The 17,194-nt window shown below is 46.0% G+C and overlaps 2 protein-coding genes across 3 annotated transcripts; one reads left to right on the top strand and one right to left on the bottom strand.

Moving 5' to 3' along the window:
• Positions 1 to 299: 299 nt before the first annotated feature.
• tnip2 (TNFAIP3 interacting protein 2) lies at positions 300 to 3,289 on the top strand. Its single transcript, XM_003972312.3, has 6 exons — positions 300 to 745; positions 1,156 to 1,458; positions 1,540 to 1,620; positions 1,776 to 2,021; positions 2,106 to 2,222; positions 2,308 to 3,289. The coding sequence occupies exons 1-6, from the start codon at positions 428 to 430 to the stop codon at positions 2,599 to 2,601; spliced, it is 1,359 nt and encodes a 452-aa protein (XP_003972361.1). The 5' UTR covers positions 300 to 427; the 3' UTR covers positions 2,602 to 3,289.
• A 3,250-nt stretch (positions 3,290 to 6,539) lies between these two features.
• Positions 6,540 to 17,138, bottom strand: fam193a (family with sequence similarity 193 member A). 2 transcript variants are annotated; one of them, XM_011612768.2, is made up of 23 exons: positions 16,722 to 17,138; positions 15,032 to 15,106; positions 14,145 to 14,387; positions 13,772 to 13,947; positions 13,494 to 13,661; positions 13,015 to 13,261; positions 12,810 to 12,934; positions 12,556 to 12,703; positions 12,395 to 12,469; positions 12,219 to 12,293; positions 12,018 to 12,130; positions 11,670 to 11,912; positions 11,419 to 11,575; positions 11,155 to 11,301; positions 10,660 to 10,938; positions 10,263 to 10,485; positions 9,870 to 10,184; positions 9,493 to 9,775; positions 9,231 to 9,414; positions 8,860 to 9,099; positions 7,877 to 8,753; positions 7,661 to 7,742; positions 6,540 to 7,506 (listed from the first exon to the last, which is right to left on the bottom strand). In XM_011612768.2, exons 1-23 carry the CDS (start codon positions 16,941 to 16,943, stop codon positions 7,413 to 7,415), a joined length of 4,791 nt encoding a protein of 1,596 aa, XP_011611070.2. In that variant the 5' UTR covers positions 16,944 to 17,138; the 3' UTR covers positions 6,540 to 7,412. The 2 variants fall into 2 exon arrangements, with proteins under 2 accessions (XP_011611070.2, XP_029706794.1); XM_029850934.1 differs by lacking the exons at positions 14,145 to 14,387; positions 15,032 to 15,106; positions 16,722 to 17,138 and having other exon boundaries at positions 13,494 to 13,699; positions 13,772 to 13,910.
• Positions 17,139 to 17,194: the final 56 nt, after the last annotated feature.

The following is a 17,194-nucleotide window of genomic DNA, read 5'->3' as shown; positions in this document are numbered from 1 at the left end:
AGAAGGATTCGTGACTACTTTGGCCAACTATACCGAGTTGAAATTACGCCTCGCGCTTTTACACTGGCTTTACGACGGTAGTGAAGGCAACGCCGCCAATAGCCTTTCGCTTATTTAAAAAGCGGCTAAAGTCTGTTTATGCTTCTATTTTCTCTAGTATTTTTTCCAACAGTTTACCATAACGCTTACTACCTCCCAAATACGGACTAAGCTGCAGAACTGTCCGTGCTCGGTTCTGACGCGGTTTGTCCCTCTAAAAAAAACTCCGCGGGAAGTTCCCTGTAGGAAATCCCCTCAGACTGTTCCGGGATATTATTCTCGAATCTGGTGCACCAGAGCACCTCTGCTCAGTCCTCAAGACTCACGACCTGGAGCCTGCAGGAGTCAAATGCCTGACCGGTTCTAAAAGGAAAAAAAACACCTAGCAATGGATAAGGAGAATATAAATGACGAGCACGACGCGCCGAGGGACAAACTGCGGAGTTACAGCACGCTGAATTCTCTGTATCACGATACGCAGCAGGAAATCGAGCTTCTGAACAAGCAGATTCAAGTGAAGGACAACATCATTTCAGAATTAAAAGTCCGGTTGGGACGGTACGAGAGCATCTACCTGACGGCGGGGAAGAACGAACCTGTGGTCATCGGACCGTCCAAGTGTTTGTTGGAGAGTCTGTGCAAAGAAGTATGGAATCCGCAGCAGAAGCTTAAAGACATGGAGCAGAAATCATCTCGACAGGCAGAGGTAAATATCTGTCTTTAGAAGAGCGCACATACACACAGCAAGAGCAGGTTTGCTTTCTGTAAAGTCGAGATGATTGTGAAAGTCTGCTGTACAAAATATACAACTATGACCCCCCCACCCACCACCACCACCACCAGACGGATGCGCAAAATGTTCAAAAGAATCACTGCACTTGTGTCTATAGCCAATGTGAGAATATATTTTAAATCTGAATGCGATAGAGCTCATGAGCTGAAAGGTAAAATTTGAATAAACTGTTAAAAGAAATGTGAGGTGAAAAGCGTTGCCACGAAAAGTGACAGTTTGCCTCATCAAAGCTGTATTTATTAATTTAACTGGTGGAAATGAGCTTCCATTCGATTGCAAACAATGAGGCCCTTATGCAGTTTATCCCTCGGCCATCCTTCCAGGAAATCGAGCGGTTAAAGGAGCAGATCAGGGAGAAGGAACTGGAGCTCGAACGTGTCAAGTCTCAGCCGGGCCACGAGAAGGACCAGGAGATCCACAGGCTTCACTCTGCCTTGGTGGAGAAGGAGCGCTGCGAGGCCACCAGGGCTGTACTCTGCTCCTCCCTGGCAGAGGAGGCTGACCAGCTGCGGGTCCAGCTCAGCTCGATGGTGCAGATGTGCCAGAATCTGCTCATCAGACTGGAGACAGGGAACGATGGTGGAGGCACGACGACGGTTGTGGCGCAGCAACCAAGCGCTAAGGCGGTATGTGTGACGCTCGGATGTGTGACTGTTAGCTCTGGGCTTTCCGTGGACTTTCTTCTTACTCTTCCGTCATATGTTCAGGCATCTGAATTTGATGGAGTTAACATCAAAATGCGCGAACTGCAGGAGGAGAATGAGCAGCTGAAGCAGCGTGTGGCCTATGTAAGTCTACTGTGGAACAAGACATGTAAATAAGTGGCAAATAAGACCTGAAGAACAGGAAATAAGCTTTCTAATAGTAAAAAGGGAATATTAAAGATTAAACCTCACCATCAGGTTGTATTGGCACACAATGTTAATCATTAATGTCTTTTTAGGTGCAGAATCTGAATTCACAATGGCAGAAGTACGACTCCAGCAGGCAGGACTACATCCGAAGTTTATGCCACAGGCCAAAGGAGACGCCCAGCCTGGGTTCTGTGAGCACCGGGATGCTGCATCACGAGATTTCCAGGCTCAACAATTTAATGAAAGAGAAGATGAGCGAGTGCGAGAGGCTGGAGAGAGAACTGGAGAGCACAAGGAGGCAAAGCCAGGAGCGGATGCAGACGCTGGAGCAGCAGGTCAGTAGCTGCAAGGTGATCCGCCTCCATCTGGGATGGTGCCGTTAGAGAATGCCTAACAGGTTCTGGTTCTTCCTCCCTCAGGTGTTTATCTATGAAGAAGACTTTAGGTCCGAGCGCGCCGACAGAGAGCGAGCGCACGGCGAGATAGCGGACCTGAAAGAGCAGGTTGGTCAGTTAAGACGGCAGCTGCACAAGCAGGTGAGTCCACCAATAGTGGCTGAGCTCAGTGGGTCCATTGGCACAAGCCCGTCCAACCCTAACAGCCCGACTCTGATGTCAACAGGGAGCGGGGAGAGAGCCCAGAGAACTGATTCCCGTCTGTCGGGTCCACATCGGACACAGGATCACCTCCAGGCGACACAAAGATTCCTCGGAGCCCGTTTTGAGGAGCACTGCTGAAGTTCAGCAAAAGCCCGCGGCGTCGGTGGTGGTGGCAGCGGCGACGGCGGAGGAGAACCTGACCTGGCACGGAGGCCACGGGCTGTCAGATCTGCAGTGCCCCCGGTGTCTGGCCACGTTCAGCGACAGAGAGACCACGGAGTACCTGAACCACTGCGAGGAGTGCGCCAAACTATGAACCAGAAAGACTCGCGGACAATAAGGCCAAAGCAGCACTACACAGCAAACAACGTCCGTCCAGCGGAGTTTCCTGCTCAGACATGAAGGTGTTTGGACACAACGGTGCGAAGCTGTGCAACACCGAGTTCCCCTGTTGCAGCTGAAAAGTAGTTTGTGAGGCTTTTTAAAAACAGAAATTGGGCCTCCAGCGCGTTCTTCCTGCCAGCCGGTTATGCTGGTGGGGGAGACGTTTCCTCTGCAGTACATCAAATGTCAAATACCTCAAGTTGCACTTTATAGTTATTTAGCCCCAAATGATTCAGGACTCATACGATTAAGAGATTCATGCATAAGCTTATTTTGGATCTATATGACTCTTTTAATCACATGGTGCTATTTGTTTACTTGTAACTGTTATGTCTCTGTAACTTATATATTAATGGTTTGAAACTAAAATTGTATTTATGCGTCGACTGGAAATGGTAGAACTTTTTTTTCTAGTGCAATTTTTCTATGAAAGCCATGTTGAATTCCAGAGAATGCTTCCGGGATTTAAAAGCTGTTAAATATAAAACAGTTGCTTTGGGAAATTGTATTCAAAGACTGCGTCCCTAACTGACAGTATGCCTATTTTTACACCTAGTGCCTTTTTTTTCCTGAGCTGGCACATTAAGTACATTATTTTTGTAATAAAAACAGTCAAAGTATCTCCCTGGTGAGGTTTGTGTTTTCCAGGATCGCTGGACCACAAGCGTGTCGATGCTACTGAAAATGTCTGTGCGTGTCCGTTGGGTTCACGCGTGCCAGCTTGCATGTTCTGCGGAAACTCCTCCGTGAATGGGCACGCCGCCATGGTCACAGGCGTGTGTGCTCAGCTGTTGCAGGGCTGAAGTAAACACGGCAGCGGTGAGGAGCTCCGGTTACATCCAACGGGCCCAACAATTGGCCTGTGGGTCAGGGGGGTGACTTCAGCACCGAGCAAGGGAGGAGGGTTGTTGTCACTTCGACACCACCGAGGTGAATCACATGTCATGCGTTTGTTACAGGAAGTTGGACATCCCCTGCTCTTTAGAAGGAAGTAGACCCAAAAGAAAGACACCAGGCTGTTCTGTGTGTGTATTTGTGGCTCTTTTAAAACAATTTCTTCAGTTAAAACCTGTTGTTTCACCTTAGAAGACTCGTATTTTATAAAGCAGAAACTGGGGCATGCTTCATGTCAGTGCTGTGGCTCCTCGCGCCTTTTACTTCCTGTTTGCACAGAGCATCACACAGGCCCGACGCTGAGACGATAACCACAAAACAGGGCAGTGTGTCACCAAACTGTTCCGTCCTTAAATGTAAAATAAAATGACATGACCGTTTATAAGACACTTACAAAGGGTTCAGTCTAGCGCCTCACTATTAGTTTATTTATCTACTACTTGTATATTTATGTGTTATCAGTCAAGCCAAGTGTTGATTAAAATAATCTTTAAAACTCCTTGTTTCTGCCCACCTTCTCTTCTCGATAAGTGCCAGCACTACGGTGAAAAAACATCATAAGCGACTGCGACGAGGCCATTTGAAATTTTAAAAAAAAATCTCCTCAAATGACAACGTAATTCTCATCAGCGAGCGGGTGTGACTCAAGCATCCAAGAATGTGAATGCCCCATTCAGCATCACATGCTGCCTTACTCATCAGCAGAGTAGGGGGTGACTGGGGAGGGGGGCGTTTGGCCGATTCCCCAACCATTGCTTCCAGTTTTGACTTGAAAGGCCAACACGGTGCTGCAGAAAAAACACACAGCCTCCAGGGGATAACCCCCCTGTCAACACACCCTCGCAGAGGCAGCAGGGTCTGAACTTGGACACACACACACACACACACAGATATACATAGAGTTCTGCCCACAGATCGGAGAGAGGAACGAGTGGGTCACAAATCCCCACCTGAGTGACTGGGAACTTTTCTAAGAAAAGAACTGTCAGGTGGTTGTGGTGGTAGAAGAGTAACCTTTTCTAAAAAAAAATTCAAAAAATAAAGCATTTCGAGGCATCAGGAAGTGGTGGTGTAACGACACACACTCTCTAACCAAGACAGAAGACTTCATCCAAACAGAATGGATACACATAGCCTTTAATCTTTTGTCCTAAAAGAATGGGAATTTCCCGCCATCTTAAGGGAATTCCCAAAAAAAAGCAAACAAAGCTATTTGGAAATGTAGGACTGTTGCCTCGACCAGACTTTCTTAATTGTATTTGTAGGTAGGTGGTTCCTGTGGATTCTTGTTTTAAGGTATTTAGATGAGGAAGTCCCAAAGTTTCAGCCAACAGTATTGGAGCCAGGAAGTCAAGAAAGGGGCATTCCCTCCTCAGAAGCAGGTCTTGAAGAGGTCCAGGAAGTCGACGAACCTGTAATTTGTTGTCAAGTGACAAGAACATCTGATTCAAGCGACTTCTTCCATTTTGTGGCCTTTCCCCCCTCATTATTATTAGTAATATGCTAACTGTGGCTAACTTAGCATTCTGCAAAACGTGTAAGTTTACGCCTCCTTCACCAGTGGGTGACACACTAATTCATACCCGAAATTAAATTGAGTCACGTCTGCTCGGATTTTTTCGCCTCCTCTTTGAAACATTTAAATTTGTAAATCCCGGTAACTTTTACCAGTGAAAATCCTTAAAACATCCACTAAAAGGGACAGTTAAGAGGAAGTAGAAAGCAGTTTTAACTCACTTCCTCTTGGCTTCCAGACAGTTGACAGTTCAGGGCAACCTTGTTTTAAAAAGGACCCAAAACTGAAAACAACAGCCATGCAAAGATTGAAATAAAAAATATTGTATCTATTTACTAAATGTATTGTTGAATAGTGTTTTCCTTTCTTTTAATTTAAGGTAATGAAATTGAATTGGCTCTAAAGAATCATAATCCCAAGTGATTTGTGAACTACATTTAACTCCAAACAGAAGTAGAAGAGTCAAGGGAAATTATTGAAAAGCATGATGTAAATGTAAATTCTAAGGGTTTTTTTTCCTGGAGAGGATAATTAAGATTCTGCATCCTGGTCATCAGTTTCTACACGTCATTTTAAAAAATCATACTGAAATCCGAGATTACTCCTTAATCCACTGCTGTCAGACCGGTGCACTTAAAGACCTGTGTGAAGTCATCTCAGTAAAGCCGAAGTGTGACCTCATTTTACCGACTACCTTCAGGGAATGTACTCGATTTCATAAGGGCTGAAGGTTGACTTTCCCTGCTTTGTCGAGCACGTTTGAAATGAGGTGGCATGTAAATGACCGAGATGCCCCAAAGCTGCGACTTTCTTTGCGTTTTCAGAGATGAGTGAAACTTCAGCCTGATGTGGCTCAGGATCAGTGGCCTTTCAATGAATACCGCTCATCAGATTTCCCAAAAGAAACACGTCCCAACCGAGATGTGACCGAGGTGCAGAGAACAGATCCACACACTCCAGGACCCCTCGAGCAGCTTGTTGCACCCGTCCTCCCCGTCTGTGCACACACACACACACGTGTCGTTCCAGTCATTGTGAAAGTGGTTTTTCTTTGACTTCATCTGTATTTACATTCTCGAAGACGCCGTTCACTGCAGGTGACGCTTCGTCCGCCACCACGCTTCACTCTCGAGGGGTCTTTTCTTCACCGATGGAAGGATCCCGTACTCCTGCCGTTGCTAAACTCACCTTTCTGTGTTACATTTGCCACATTTTTTACAGCATATGTTCCAGTTTAAATAAAACCAGCCATCAAATGCTGCCCTGGGAGCTCAGCCTAAAAGGTGAAAAGGTCACAGAAGGAAACCTGGGCCGATCGTCTGCACCTCAGTCACATGTGGTTTCCATCACAGCCCCATTGGACCGGGGTTCAAAAAGGGCAAAAATGTTTGAAAATTGCTTAATCATGGCTAAAATCTGCAGGTAAGAAAATAAGTTTTGACACAAGACACATAATCCTGCCGTACTACTGTATTCCATCTTTCAAAAAAGAAAGACAAGATTTAATATTACTTAACAATATGTTAAAAGTAGCCAGTCCGGCTTTAGTGTTAATACAATATACACTCTATAACAATGATTGATTGAGTACGAGTCTCTCAATTTCATTCTGAAAGGGTTCTGGTACAAGCTGGCTACAGGTCAAAAAGAAAGAAAAACAAAAAGTAAATGGAACACTTTTACTCGTTTTGTTAAACAGAACTATTGCAACCAAAAAAAAAAAAAACATTGTCAAGTATTAAGCTTCCCTCTTTTTCTGTGAAAGAGTAGAGAAGGTGGTGGTAGGGGCAGGGGCAGGGAGGGGAGACCAGCTGACCAAGCCCATTCCCTTGTCAATCATGTGGAGGAGACGCTGTGCTCAGGACAGGAACCATGGAATAGTAAGCCACAATATCTCAAATACAGCTTTTAATTCATTACATTTTCTCATTTGATGTCGTTTCCATGTGTCTTTTTTTTCGTTTTTTGAAGGAAACCATCCAGACATAAGCATTCTTTTATACTACAAGTAAGCCGATAAGAAAATAATTTCAGACCATGGCTTTTTCAGTCAAGGAGAAATGCCCAACTCAGACTACAAGCACACAAGCACGCGATGTGAAGTAGCATTTTTGTGATTCTTTTCATGACGTTTCGTTTAGTTCAGCGGGTGGATCGGTCCGAATGGGTCCGTGTTGAACAACACAGTGACAAGAACGAAGCAAGGCAGCGTGGGTGTGATCCGAGCGCAGCGGGGAGAGCAGTTCTGGGTGGACAGCAGCTGAGGGCGTGGTGGTGGGTGGGTGGGTGTAGCTGTGAACGTACTCGTACTGACAGTCCCTGGCCAACAACCCTCAGTGTGCGGCAAACGTTGCCTTCTTCAGGCTAAAGTTGGACCAGTTGATTGAAAGACGTTGACGGGTCTGTCGTGCAGAATCCAGGCAAAACCTGCAGAACAGGACACAAATATTTAGGTGTTTTTAGGCTAGAGGAGGCCTGCATATCCTTACACAACTACCACCAGCACCGTGGTGTCACGCCCACTGTGACCAATTCACCAAAATCAAGATGTGGAACACGACATGTCTGCACATAAACTTACCTCTTGAAATATTCCACCTCCCTCTCCGTTTCGTCCATTTCAGTGCTGTCCAGGTCGATGTCTTTGGGCAGGAACACATCATCTAAAACAAAACAGCATACGTGTATGATGATTTATCCTAATTTTCTAAGCAAATCTTCAGCCTAAAATAATCAGTTTTAGACTCAAAAGTATTGTATGGAGACCAAAAGATATATGCGAGTCTAAAACACTTACCTATTGAGCTGTTGATCTTGTCCCCTTTTTTCTTCTTGTTCTTTTTGTTTTTGCCTTTGGGCTGTGGGGATTCTGGACTGGGAATTTTACCATTCTGCTGAGGCTGTTCACACTGGGAGCCTGGAGGGGGAGACGGGGAGGGGTTGGACACAGGTGGGCTTCTCCTTTCTTCCTTGGTTTGAGTCAGTGGTTGTTGTTGTTGCTGCTGCTGCTCTCGCTTTCCACTGGTGCTCCTTATGTTATTCCTGTCATCTTTCCGGGAATCAGGGGATGGAACAGGAGCTGGGGCCTCGGCCGGCCTGATCCGAGGTGCTTTGGTGTCCATTGCTGTGGCGGTTCCATTAGCAAGCTTTACTATCACATCTGAGCTCTTGGGTATTTCTGGAGCTTTCTTTACAGCAGCCTCACAAGAGGCCACTTTAGAAGACTGTTTAGCCTTCACTTTAGCCTCCAGCTGGGATGAGGAGGTGTTGCTGTGCAGGGCGACTGATGAATTGGTCTGAGAAGAAAACCCCTTTTCACTGCTATGCAACGTGGTGGGCTGGAGAACAGGCTCGATTCTGGGTTCTTTTTGGTCGGGGAGCCGCATAAGTGTTTGAAGCTGCCGTGATTTTCCATTTTGTAAATTATCTAGGACGTTCTGCGCTGTTTGTCTGAGGGGCTGTGGGTTGTTCTGAGGTGGGGCTGTGTTTTCCTTCGCTTTCTCTTTCTTTTTCTTCTTTGCAGCACGAGGGTGCTGCAGCTCCTGTAGCCGAAGGAGTTCCTTCTGTAGCGCCGCTTCTTCCTCTTCTTGCCGCTGTCGCCGTTGCTGCTCTTCTAACAATTGCTGTTCCTCCCTTTCACGGGCCTCTGCCTCCAGTCGCGCCTTCTCCTCTAGCTGCAGAGACACAAACACATTCAGTAGTGTCAGATTAAAAAAAACACCTGTCCGTTGAGCAAATACATATTGGTAAGATTTGTCATCAATTAGCAGGAGGAGTTGCCTTCTTTTGTTTATGTCGGGCCCTTTTAGCAGCCTTAGAACTGGAGGAGGGTTTATTGTCAGCACTGTTGATGAACTGCAACAGGTCCTCCACCCGCCTGTGGTCCTCCACACCGCCATCGCGCTCTAATATCGATTGGTGTTCCTCCCGTTTAGGCTGTTCCTCCTTGCGCTTTGTCAACCGCAGACGGAGTTTTTCCCGCATCTCTGCGTAGTTCCGACTAGTAGGAGCAGCTGGGGGCTACAAATAAACAGAATTATTATTGTAAATGGTGAACAGGTAATTGAAATTTGTAGAAATGCTTAAACACAAGCGGCACAAAATATATCATTTTGAGGTTAGCATGCTAGTAGGAAGTAACGTCATCTTACCCCACCATGACCAAAGAACTCGCAGTAGCAGCAGTCACAGTACTTTCCTTCTTTCTGATTTGTAGATGTGGAGGTAGAGGAGCTGTGCTCCGAGCAGCTGTCCTCATCCTGACTCTCCTCTCCGTCATATGGTTGGTCATATGCCCCGTTCGTTTCACAGCGGTGGCCTTCACAGTCAGGATCGCTGTAGAGAATGAGAGGACAAGTCAGGAGTCCATATACGCCCAGGGTTGTGAGCTTCCATTATAAAGCACGGCCCTACCTGCAGACGCTGGGTGGGGCACTGACGGGACCATCCACTGACGAGGACGGAGGCTCAGCAGGTGGGAGGCACAAACCCTGATGGGCCTCGATAAAGTCTGGGGCAGGAGCAGCCATTTTTGGAAAGGGCTGGGATCCCATTGTTGGAAGGTGCGTGGTGGGGGCTGGGGGCAGTGTGGTGCCAGAGAGTGGAGGAAGGGAGGTCATTCCTGCATGGCTGTTCCTAGGAGCGCCTGGAGATGGTTGCCTATGGTCCTTCTTACCTAGATTGTGAAATACATCATCTGGAGTACCCAAACACAAGATACACTGCATGAGTACAACAAAATGAAAATGATAGCAAGTCTTGTGATCTCAGGTGAATGAGAGGGACATTACTTGATTGGACAGTGGTGGCGGTGCAGGACACGGAGGATGTGGAAGCAGAGGTGGCCATCACCACTCGGTTGGTCTCCATGAAGGCATCCTGGAAATTGTAGAGACACTTCTTCTTGGCTCCGCTCTTCTTCTGCTCTTTGCCTTCTGAAGAGGAGCATGATGATGAAGAAGATGACGAAGAGGACGAGGACAGTGACGAGGATGTGGGGAAAGGAGGAGGCATGGAGGTGGGCAGCGAGGGGTGTTCTCCTTGGTGACCGACTGATGATGTAGGAGGGAGTGGCATGTCCATGAGGGGTGGTCCCAGCATATCCCCTGTTAAAAAATGATGAAAGTCATGATTTAAAAAGTTTCTGACTTTAAAGGTTTTTTTTTAAAAGTGTGATGTCTCACCAGGTAGGGATTCAGGCAGCAGTACAGAAGGAATCGAGCTCTTCATTACAGCAGCATCCCACAAGTTCTCAAACTTGAGGGAGAGGCACTGCAGCGAGCTGTTCCAGTCACCTGTTCCCGCTGTGCCGCCAAAGCAGTTCTGGTAAACATGCTCTGGCAGTGATGGGCTGAAGGCTGGCTGCTTGGCCGCAGAGTGGTTAGACGTAGGGTTTGGGGGCAAAGGCTAAGTGGTGGAAAAGAAATGAAACCATGTGAAAACTCAGAAATCGCCAAAGCTGAGATAAACGCCTCTAACATAATAATTGGGTTCAATGCGACACCTTGTGGTAGCCAACTGAAATTACAACAAAGTAAACGCTTCAGGAACAAAGAGGTTAACTGCATATTCTTTTCTCACCTTGCTATGTGTAAGTGGAGGACTAGGAGGGTAAAGTGTAGGGTGTAGCAGGGGCCGGGAGAAGTTGTGTAGGGGCAGGTGGCCATGGATGTGGGGGTACAGGTGGAGGGCAGGGTGCGTAGAGGGAGTATTGCTGTCTGTGAAGAACTGGTGTCCAACAGTGGGAGGAGGTGCGCTGTGGAGCCGATTGGGAGGAAGGCATGTGGTGGAACCCAGGTTGGTACAGGTGGGGTCCTGGTTACACACATGGCACTCGCACGCATGCTGGACCTGTTCTACCTGAGAGCGGTAACAAGATTTTTAACACTGATTAATCTGCATGCAAACCAGTGGGTGCAGCTACAGGAAGCACAGTAAACCAACCCATCAAAATCCCATAGGAATTAGTTGAGTGTTACAGACTTTTCAACTTTTTTTTTTTGCAGTATTGAATGATGTCAAAGAAGTACAATGGTAGTTCCAAGCAGGTTACGGATATTTAAATTGCTTCAATACCTGTTGGTGGTGGTAGGAAGGTGGAGGACTGCTGTTTTTTCCTGAAGAAACCTCCTGCTGCTGCCCCCGTGTTCCCCTGCCAGCTTCCCCGTCGGCTTCTTCCTCGTCACCCTCAGAGGAACTGCTGCTGCTGGTAATGTGAGGAGACTAAAACAGGCACAAGACGGAGACGGACTCAATTTCCCAGTGGCACACTGATACTGGATATGAAAAACAGCGTGCGGAAACTCGGCTACTTAAATAACACGACAGGACAGGACTCACCCCCTCCTTCGCAGCCACGTTTTCAGCTTGCCTGTTGATGTCATTGTGGAGGCCGTTGACAGCAGGGCTCACAACACAGTCACCCTCATAAGCTCTCATGGGGTACACATCCCCAAACTTATTGGATAATGGAGGCACTTCGTCATCATCGCTAATACTGGAACAACACCCCAGTAAGCAGTTAATTTAGAGGGGAATTGATAGAACTGTGTTAATATATTCCTTTTGTGTGTACATGTCTGGCTGCTTACAAAGTGTTGGTATGTCCCTCAGGCAGAATGAGCCTGGGATGCTGCTGAATAGTGATGGGAGAGCTGGAGTTGGAGCCAGATGCTGAACTACCAGAGGAAAGGCTGGTAGGGTGCACCTCTGCCATGTAGTCTCGGGGAGGATCCCCTTGAAGGGGAAGCTTGATGTGCAGATCCTCCGTAATGGGGGAGTCCATGATGCCACACGTGAGGATGTGGGAGAGGCTACAGTCATCGCATGTGCACCTGAAGTTGCACCACAGTAACTGTAGAGTCCGCACTGGCCTCATCGTTTGATAATCAATAGTTTCAAGAATTGCAGCTCAAAATGTAACAGTGACGGAAACTAACCTCCTTCGATAATTGCAGTTTGGACAGTCTGGAATGCTCAGACGGGATGACAGCATTCTCATAGTGTTTGTGAAGTTGTTATCTCCAGTTGGGGTTTTTTTATTGTTGGGTAACTAGGGAAAGAACAACATATAAACTTCTCTGAGGGGCAGAACTTGGTGTTTAGATCTATCACCATGATGCCTTGTTTAATAAAAGTACCTGCTCTTCTATAAATTTTCTCTGCTTAAAAAATTCCCAGTCCTCTTTCAACATCCGCTGCTTTGACTTCAAAGTCTGGGAAGAAGAAGAAGAAAGCACAGGATCCCATTAATTACAGAAATATGGCAGTTTGAGTGTAAACACTGACATCTGTTTGACTTAATTACAACACTCACGTTTTTGCTAATCAAGGACTTGTGTGGTTCTGCTCTTTGGTTGGGAAGACTCTGACCCTCCACCTTAAAGAGGAGCTGCAAAAACAGCAACTTGCTGCTCAGTGGTGCGTTTTAATCGATGGTGGATAAACTGAGCTCCTGTACGACTTGACTGTGTATACCTGTTCATCCACGTAGTCATCAATCCTCTTCTCACACTCTTGCCATTGAGCAGCCACAGAAGACATCTCCTGCTGTAGCTGCTGGCAGCTTTCCAATAAGCTCCTGTACATATCTTCATTGTAGGAATCGTGGGAGACCGTGCCGTGTCTATAAAGAAGGGAAGAGAACAGGGTATTAAAAATCTCCCGGACAGTGCCAGTAGACTGGATTTACTTTGCTTATTATATGCAGTATGTATTTGTTTAGAACTTACTTCAGCTGTGCAACAAGTGTAGGTAAATTGCTGTGCAAGATTGGTTCAGAGAACACCAGATTCTCAAAAAGGTGCTTGTTGTGCAGCTCCCAAGTCACCCGGAATTTCTTGAGATGCTCAGTCTCCTGAGTTGACAAATCAGACAGGCGGACTATGAAGATTCAAGTACGCCACTGGCAGGACAGTGAGAGGAGGTGAACCTCACCAGGGTCAGCAGGAAGCTGCTGATGGTGCGTGCAGCTTGACAGAGGGCGCTGTATTCCTCCAGCAGCAGGGAGATGAACTGGTAGGCCTGAGGAGGGCCCTGCGTTGCACCCATAGCTCCCGTCGATCCGGGAGTCTTGGGACCTGTAGAGAGGTGCTTCAACAGACGCACCTTCATTTCCAAGACGTATTCACGAGCCTGCTGCTCTAAGCGCTGGTACAGCTGGAACGGGTCCTTCTCACAGAGTCTAGACCAGAACAAAACATAAACACATTTATACTTATATACCAAAACCAACTAAAAAATGTAAACAGGAAACAACAAGGAAATGAAAACAATGTGATAATTTTATTTATCTTCAATATCCAGTGAGGCATAGCAGCAGTTCTTCCTTGTTAACAGAGTTGTTTATTACTATTGATGTTTTCCACAGTTATACAGATGAGAATTAAATGATGGAGAAAGCCTGGTAGTTTTACCTATCGACCAGTTCTTTCATGCCCTCCTTGTCTCTCTCTAGGGGCTGGTCGTGGTCATCCGCTAATGGCGTTCCCGTCTGCCGGTATATGCAGCGGACCAGGTAGCGAACCTCTGACCAGTGGTTCTGTAACTGCTGTGACTCGCTCTCTGACTCAGCAGAGATCTCCCTGTTATTTAGGACATGGATTCACAAAGTTTGCATTACCTTTAAAAAAACAAAGAATTTATATTACATTTCTAACGGAATTCTCTTCGCTGCTGAGGTCTCTGAACTGACCGCCTTTCGTTGCAGGCTTCACAGCTGCACACGGTGTCAGCAGGCATCGGCGTGGTGAGGTCGGGGGCAGGGAGCATGGGTAGTGTAGGCACAGCAGTGGTCAGTCTGTCCTCTGTGGCTGCCTCTTGGCCCATATTTCTATTACCCATAGGCATGTGCAAAAGAAAGTCCTGGTTCTGTTGCAAAATGGGGAAAAAAATAAAAAATCATCGACTCCCGGTCAACATATTTTGCCTCCCCAAAATCAGAAATATATGCATTTTTAAAAAGCATCTTTGAATGTTCAGGCAGATGTGCCAAACCAAGAACTTGCAAGACAGCTAACGAGCGTTCATTCAGCAAATCCAATCTGCTACATAAGCAGGTGACTCACCCCCAGTGACTGTTCCAGAGCAGTGTGTCGGTCCTCCTTCTCCACTGTACGTCTGCAGTCAGAACAAACCCACAGAGGCAGTTGGAGGGCACTGGGTGTCTTGTTGGGCTGGGACGTACCGTTCTGGCCTGGCATCCCTGCCTCTGAAGGCACAGCACCGTCTTTACGCTCACATCGGCATAAGAGGCAGCGATCGCCAGCTGTGTATGGAGCCCGCTGGTTCAAGCCAAATGTGAACGGCGTCTGCGGTGACGTGGGGGGGGAGAAATTAGACAATAAATCTCTTTAATCAAATCACAATTCAGTCTTTTGCAGATTTAATTCCCACGATGGCTTATGCACCCTATCAATGTCTTTAAGAGAGAAATAGCTATTTAATTCAAATACTCATCAAGAGATGATGCTTTGTACAATAATGGCTGATATTAAGAACTCTACCCCACATGCAAACGGAATATTTTGAGACTATAATGTGAGGCGTGGCTTTAGGCAGTGTGCAAACACAAAATAGAGCCTTATGGAAACGTAATCCATCACACTCGAGCTGCACCTGCTCATTCATACACTCTATATTGAGAAGGATGGAGAGACAACTTCATTCTAGATTTCATTTCATATCTCGTGAATAGATTTTGCTTCTTTTTATTTCATCAAATTCTATAAAGAGATTTGTATGAGTTCAGTATCTGTAAGACAACAAGGCCTAAAAGCAAAGTGGCGTAGGAGTACTTTTAGTAGAATCATTACAGCAACAACATTGTGTAATTCTACAGTTGTATCTATTCATAATTGAAATTAACTGTGGTCATATAGCTTAATTGCTGTTACTACCCCAAACTTTATTGAGTACAGCGATACCTCATTTTGTAATTCTTCAAGAGATTTACCTGAAGAACCCCGGAGAATTCAGCATTCACTGGTCCTTCTGTAAACTGTGGTGGTACAGTGTTGTTCACCTTAACCTGAGAGATACACACACAGGATCATGAAACACTCCTCACGGCTTAACGGCTCACCTCTTGCACATTATATCTACTTTGAATGTAACTCGTTACAGCTGCCTTTTTTTTATTTTTTTTTTTTTATTTTTTTTTTTTTTTTACAATCGACGGTTTGCATTAATAAAACAACCAAAGGGCAAAAACAGTATGCATGTGGGCTCTTCAAGCCAGGCTTAGCGCAGGTATTTCTTCACATCAAGACGACCAGAGGTTGATGAACATGATGTTAGCAGATTAGGGAGTGGCCTCTGCTTCTTAAAGGTTTCACCTGCTGCCCAGCCTGATTTTTTTTGCGTTCACCCTCTAAACTCTTGTTTGAGTATCTGCATTGTGTTAGCGTGTGGCGCACAATTTAAGGACGAAAATTGGATGATGATGTGAGGACTGCTGAGGCTCAGCAGGTGGAATAACAAACATCCACTGGTAATTCAGTTAGAGCCTTTAAAATCCTGCAAACCTTTTCGATTGTCCCGGTTACATTAAAAATGTCAGAATTAAACAAATGTTATAAACCGATTATAACAGTTTACATACATGTTGATAACAAACAGGTGTCTTTAGAGAACGCATTGTTGAACCTGACTTTACACAGACAAATTAGAACCATAACTTCTGTTAACCCGCTGTTATCTTGTACAGTTTAATGAAGGGAGAGAGGGCAATTGTCATTCACAAAATGATCATTTATCCATCTGGTTGGTGGCTTAGTGTAAAAAAAAAAGAAGCTAAGGTTCAATAATGAAAAAGCCGATAAATCACATTTCTGTGCCATGCAGAATGGCAAACTTGATGGCCACTACTAATCCTCGTGAACACATAACTCCTTAATTATATAGAAAATATAAGTTGCCAAAACAAGTTGATGTTTTGAAGACAAGGAGTACACAAGGAGTGCATCTTACCTACAGAGGTAAATTTAATTTCTTCTGCAAGTTATTATTTGGCAAACATTATTAGGTCACAGCTAAAACTAATAATAGTTATGCTTGTAGCAATAATGAAGGGAAAATCCTCTTCCTTCACCACTGAGGCCCAACAGGGCTGAAGTTGTAACCCTTCACTGTTAGCATTAGCTAGCATTAATGTTTATCTCTTTGCTTATTACCATCAGTCTAACAGGTTATAGTGCGTGGCTCCAAAATAACCTTGAATGGAGAACATATTCTGCACCTACACGGGAGCTCTAAAATTCATCTATTTGTTCAACCTATCGATTTAGTTGCGAGTTTCTTAACTTGAGCTAACAAATGCAGTCAGCTTTTGAGCAGGGCAGAAAGTAGCCATGCTAATGCTTTACGGTAGATTAAGACAACACAACGAAGACAGTGTAACGACACACGCACCGAGACACTTGTAAAGTGCTATGGTGCTCCGGAAGGCACAGTGATGGGCCCTGGCACTACTTGATCCAGTTAAATACGAGCTAGGCTGGATAAGGTGGTTAAGTTTACATAGCTGTCTTCCACACATCAGTGTTGGGCCCGGGCAGGTTGGTGCCGTTGATGGTGCTAGCTTTGCACTAGTTTTCTCACCCTAGTCTAAACATCTATTGGTTTACATTGTGTGGCTCACTTACCTCTCCGTTTATGCCCCCGATGGACCCTATATTCCCATTGCCTGTGCTGCCAGGTGTTAAAAAGTTGACTACTGAAGCAGATGTTGCTGTTCCAGCACAGCCTAAGGCCGAGGCGACACCGGCCTTGGCACCGCTAGTATTGCAGACAGCACTGCAGCTACTGCCACCGCCCCGCTTGTTCTTCCTGCGTTTAGCCCCTCGTTTAGCATCGGTTGGACTCATTTTTTCCTCGAAAGAAAGGAGACAACTTGCCGTCCAGACTTGGCAGAGCCCCTAACAGAGAGTCGGACGTGACCACGCGGGTGTATATCCGTGATAGAGATTAAAAACTCTCCCAAAGCGACAGACACTCAGTTCCATCAAAGTGCAACCAGACTTCATAGGTTCCAATATGGCCACTTAGCTGGACTGCTTCAGCCAGGCTTCAGCTTGCGTTGCAACGTAACTGCGCGTCCGCTGCACGGGGATGACGG

This window comes from Takifugu rubripes, chromosome 17 (genome assembly GCF_901000725.2).
Source record: "Takifugu rubripes chromosome 17, fTakRub1.2, whole genome shotgun sequence".
NCBI classification, from domain to species: Eukaryota; Metazoa; Chordata; class Actinopteri; order Tetraodontiformes; family Tetraodontidae; genus Takifugu; species Takifugu rubripes.
Note: the sequence above shows the minus strand (reverse complement) of the source record. Positions and strands in the feature narration are given on the sequence as shown.